At 44.0% G+C, this 4195-nt stretch overlaps 1 protein-coding gene across 1 annotated transcript; it reads left to right on the top strand.

Annotated features, from left to right (window-relative positions):
- Positions 1-434: 434 nt before the first annotated feature.
- On the top strand, positions 435-3987 carry LOC104280265 (transmembrane protein 209-like; the record flags this gene model as incomplete). The annotated part of the gene is made up of 6 exons (XM_009877851.1): positions 435-473; positions 1229-1368; positions 1476-1534; positions 2228-2359; positions 3317-3555; positions 3783-3987. Coding segments are annotated over exons 2-6 (772 nt in total), but the record flags the coding sequence as incomplete, so codon positions are not given.
- Between the last annotated feature and the right edge of the window lie 208 nt (positions 3988-4195).

A 4195-nucleotide genomic window follows, 5' to 3' on the forward strand; every position in this document is an offset into this window, starting at 1 on the left:
TCAGAGCCCTCCCCGGGTTGCCGTAGGAGTGCTGACGGAGCAGGGGAGACACGGAGGCTGCCAGCGTGTGACAGTGGGGTCTGGGTGGGGGGAAGCTGTGAGGATTCCTCAGCTGTGGCGGTGAGATCTGGGTGGGAGGATGTATTTCGTTCTGGAGGTGGAAACCCCACAGGCAGCGCTCCTAAGCAACAAGAATAGAACCAAATCTCACTTTTAGTCCCGTGCCCTAATAGTGCAACTTCTTCTGCCGGAGGACCTGGTTCAGGGAGAGAGAGGTTGGGAGCGTGAGGTTAGGGCAGAGGATCTCTGCTTAGGGCCGCTGCGTTTGTCAGCGTGGGAAGGGAAGTCTTGGAGCTCAAACTGGATGAAAAAAACTGTCAAAAAATTACCAGGCAACATGTTCTTGTGTAATTCTTCCAGTAATCCTGCTTTTAAGTATTTCACCATTGAATTGTTGTACCAGTAAGAAGCAGGTACTGTGATATGCGATTTCTGTTTAATTATTTTTTTTTTTAATGGTAGCATACAGTTGAATCATTTGTCCCCAAATGCGAATTATTTATGTCCCCATCTAGTGAAGAATGTTAGGACTTTTTTTTTAAGCAAGTAGCAGGAAGGAACAGTAGCGTATTTTGGTGACGGGACTAGCAGAAAAAGTCGATGGGGTTATTTTTTTTCACATAAGGTGTTGCTGGAGCTAAAGGTGACAGGGTTGTGCAGAGAGTATTCAGATGTACGGAGCCCGCAGGAGGTGCCTTTACAGTCTGAAAACACACTGTTACCCACTGAGATGAGCGGGAATTTTCAGTCAAAAACTGCTGAGCTGTGCAAGTCCTTTCCTTCCTCTGGCTTCCTTTGTCTGGAGGAGGCAGGAGCTTTGCCTCTTCCTTCTGAAGGATGTTATTTTTCAAAAACGAGGTTGGAATCTGTCACTGTCCTCCGTTTGCACCTCAGTGGAGAAAACAGACGCTGTTCCTTGAGGTGACACAGCTGGCAGTAGAGTTAATAGAAGAAATATTATCTATTTTCACTGGTAAAAAGAATATACTTGCTTTTTTTTTTTTTTTAAATACACCAAACATGACTCGCTAAAGGTAAAACCCGTTTATGTGGTTTGATTTGGATTGCTGCTTTTTTTTTTCTTTAATGTTATGCTGGCTGAGAATCTCAACATATAAAAGTTGACGGATTTTGTCTTTTTGTCCTTTCTCTTTGTTTGTTGTTCCAGATAATGACACCAGACCAGAGTCCGGCGACTTCCCTCATCGACAGGACCATCAAGATGAGGAAAGAGACCGAAGCCCGGAAGGTGGTCTTGGCCTGGGGTCTGCTTAACGTGTCTTTTGCTGGCATGATATATACTGAGATGTAGGTTAATTGTTACAAACAAGCGAAGTATCCTACTTTGTAGATCCCTAAATATTTCCCAGGAGCAAATTGTTGCAGAATGGCAACAAGTTCTTTTTTCTTTTCAGGACTGGAAAACTCATCAGCTCGTATTACAACATCACGTACTGGCCGCTCTGGTACATTGGTGAGTCGCTGCAGCCCTGAAATTAATTTTCAGTGTTCTTCTCTTTTTTCACTTGTCAGTTTTGTTGTAAGGAAGGTTATTTTTAATCCAGACTTCTTTTCTTTTTTGGGGAGTTGTTTTAAATTTAAGCCAAACCTTTGGTTTGCTTTCTCTTATCTGCCTTGAAACCTCTGAAATTTGGTCCTTTTTAGTGGCAGATAAGGATTGTTAACAGCTTTCTGAGATATACCATGAAAGAGCTTGTTTGCTGCATTAAATCTGTTTAATGTGTGGAGAACACTGCAGATTTTACTGGAGGTGTGGATGGCATTTCACAATAATTAAAAGTTTGTTTCCCCTGAGTAGGCTCTTAAGCTGTGTCAGATACTGTTAGAGGATGAGGCAAGAGGGAGAGAAGAGTCACGAGTCACAGATGATTTGATGGAGGGTGATTTTTGCAGTAGTTCACGCCCCTTTTGGGAAATGACCTTCCGTTTTTAAAAATATAATTTTCCTTGCTATAGTGAGATTAATTTATCTCCACTGGTTCTGGCATAAGAAAGTGAAGAAATCTGAGATAGCTGCTAAATTGCTACTTATTGATGACACTAATACTGACCTATTTTCAGTGGGCATATGCCTGTTTTTGCAAATAATATGCTTTTATGATTCCTTGTTCTCAAGCTATGGTAAAAACTCGTGCTTTTCTTCCAGAACTTGCGCTTGCGTCGCTGTTCAGCCTGAATGCCTTGTTCGATTTCTGGAGATACTTCAAATACACGGTAGCACCGACAAGCTTGGTCATGAGTCCTGGCCAGCAGACCCTGCTGGGCTTGCGGAATGCAGGTGGGTGTAAGAAATACCTCTGGAAATCTTTTTTTATTCTTTGTTTGTTTGTTTTGAGACCGTATCTTTCTCGATGACAGGATTTGTAAGCGAAGTGAGTTTTGTGTTACCTCCTCTGATGGGAGCGGTAAACTAAATTAAAAACCAAGAGTATTGTTATTCATGACATCGAGTAGTAATTTGATAAGTGTTTGTAGGGAGAAGTGGAGGGGAGACACACAGGCTGGAAAAGGACAGGATAGCGAGAGTCAAACATTGTGAGGCTGGACGAGGCGTTTGTAACCTACGCATGGGACGAGGAGCAAGGCAGAGAATGCAAGTTTATATTTTAGGTTTTTGTACCCTACTGTCACGCTGCATCATGAGAACCTAGTTAGAGGCACACACGGAGCTTCGTGCGCAAGCTGAAAATGACAGCCTAGGGAGCAGTTGCTCAGAAAGCTTTTGGAGGATCAAAGCAAAGTTTTTAAAATACAGCAGAACCCGTCGAGGTAAATAAACTGAAAGCAAAATGCTAGTGCAGTACTCTGCTAGTCTGCCCCTAGAAAACGGGAAGCAGACAGGAGTGACGCTGGATCACCAGAGTTCAGGGCTCTTGTATGTTTGTTTGCTTGCACAGATCAATTAAAACATTCGAGCTGCTAAAGATGTGTCAAGTAGGCGGGTAGAGCAGCTTATGAAATAGGTTAGAGAAGCCCCCCTCGAGCTACACAAAGGGACATTTAACTGAAATCTGGAGCTGTATGATTTGTACGGAGTTGTGGTCGTGTGTCTGAGTCTTCTTTTATTTTCCTGTCGGTGGATTGACCGCTGAGTTCTGTAGAGGCCAGATTTTTCTTGTGCCCCTTCTTACATCTTTTTAAAATTGCTTTAAAATAGCGTTGCCTGTGCATTTACAGGGAGGAGGAGAATTTGGGGCTGTTGCATCCACAGTGCTAATTCTGTTTTTCCTTGCAGCCATACAAACGACTCCACCCCGTGAGCTGGCAGCAAAGAAAGCCCCGTCTTCGACACCTTCTCCTCCGATCCAGGGGCAGAGCGTGCTGAGTTACAGCCCGTCCCGTTCTCCCAGTGCCAGCCCAAAGTTTACTACCAGTTGTATCACGGGGTACAGCCCTCAGCTACAGGCTTTGGCGAGCAACAGCCCTTCTTACAGCAGTGCTGTAACCTATTCACCAAGCAGCAGTTACAGTAAGGTAATGACCAAGGCACCTCCTGAGAGTACAGTTTCGTGTTTGTGTTGTGTATTTGTGTGTTTGCTGCTTTTTGCAAAGTCCTTTTTCCCTAGCATCACTTGAGTGACTCCTTTGTTTCAGAACAAAGCAAAAAAACCCAAACTGGAATGTAAATACAAAGCAGGACCGAAAAAAAACCACAGCTCAAAGCCAAAAGTGATTCATTTGTTTGGTTTTATTCACCCAAGGTCTCCAGCTTCAGCCCCTCTCCTAGCGGCTCCCTGTACCCGACGAGTATTGGTTCTGTAGTAAGCGCCGGGCTGAGGTCTCGTTACCTCTCTTCACCCCTTCTGTATAATTCTCCAACTGGCAAAGAAGACTACATGACAGAGCTCAAGTCGCTGGACAACTTCCTTCGAAATGAAGGGGAGAAACAGCAAAGAGTTCAATTAGGTAAATAACCAAATTTGATACGATCATGAAAGGTTGGTGAGGAGAAAGGTGTTGGCTTTGTTCGAGATTGGCTTTTGCGGATGAGAATAATTGCAAAGGATTCTGTCGTATTCCCACTAGTAAACAGACCCGACTCGTTTATGGTAATCACCTAGAATCACAGAATGTTGGGGTTTTGAAGGGACCTCTAGAGATCCCCCAGTGCCAC

Source organism: Apaloderma vittatum, unplaced genomic scaffold (genome assembly GCF_000703405.1).
Source record: "Apaloderma vittatum isolate BGI_N311 unplaced genomic scaffold, ASM70340v1 Scaffold37601, whole genome shotgun sequence".
NCBI lineage: Eukaryota > Metazoa > Chordata > Aves > Trogoniformes > Trogonidae > Apaloderma > Apaloderma vittatum.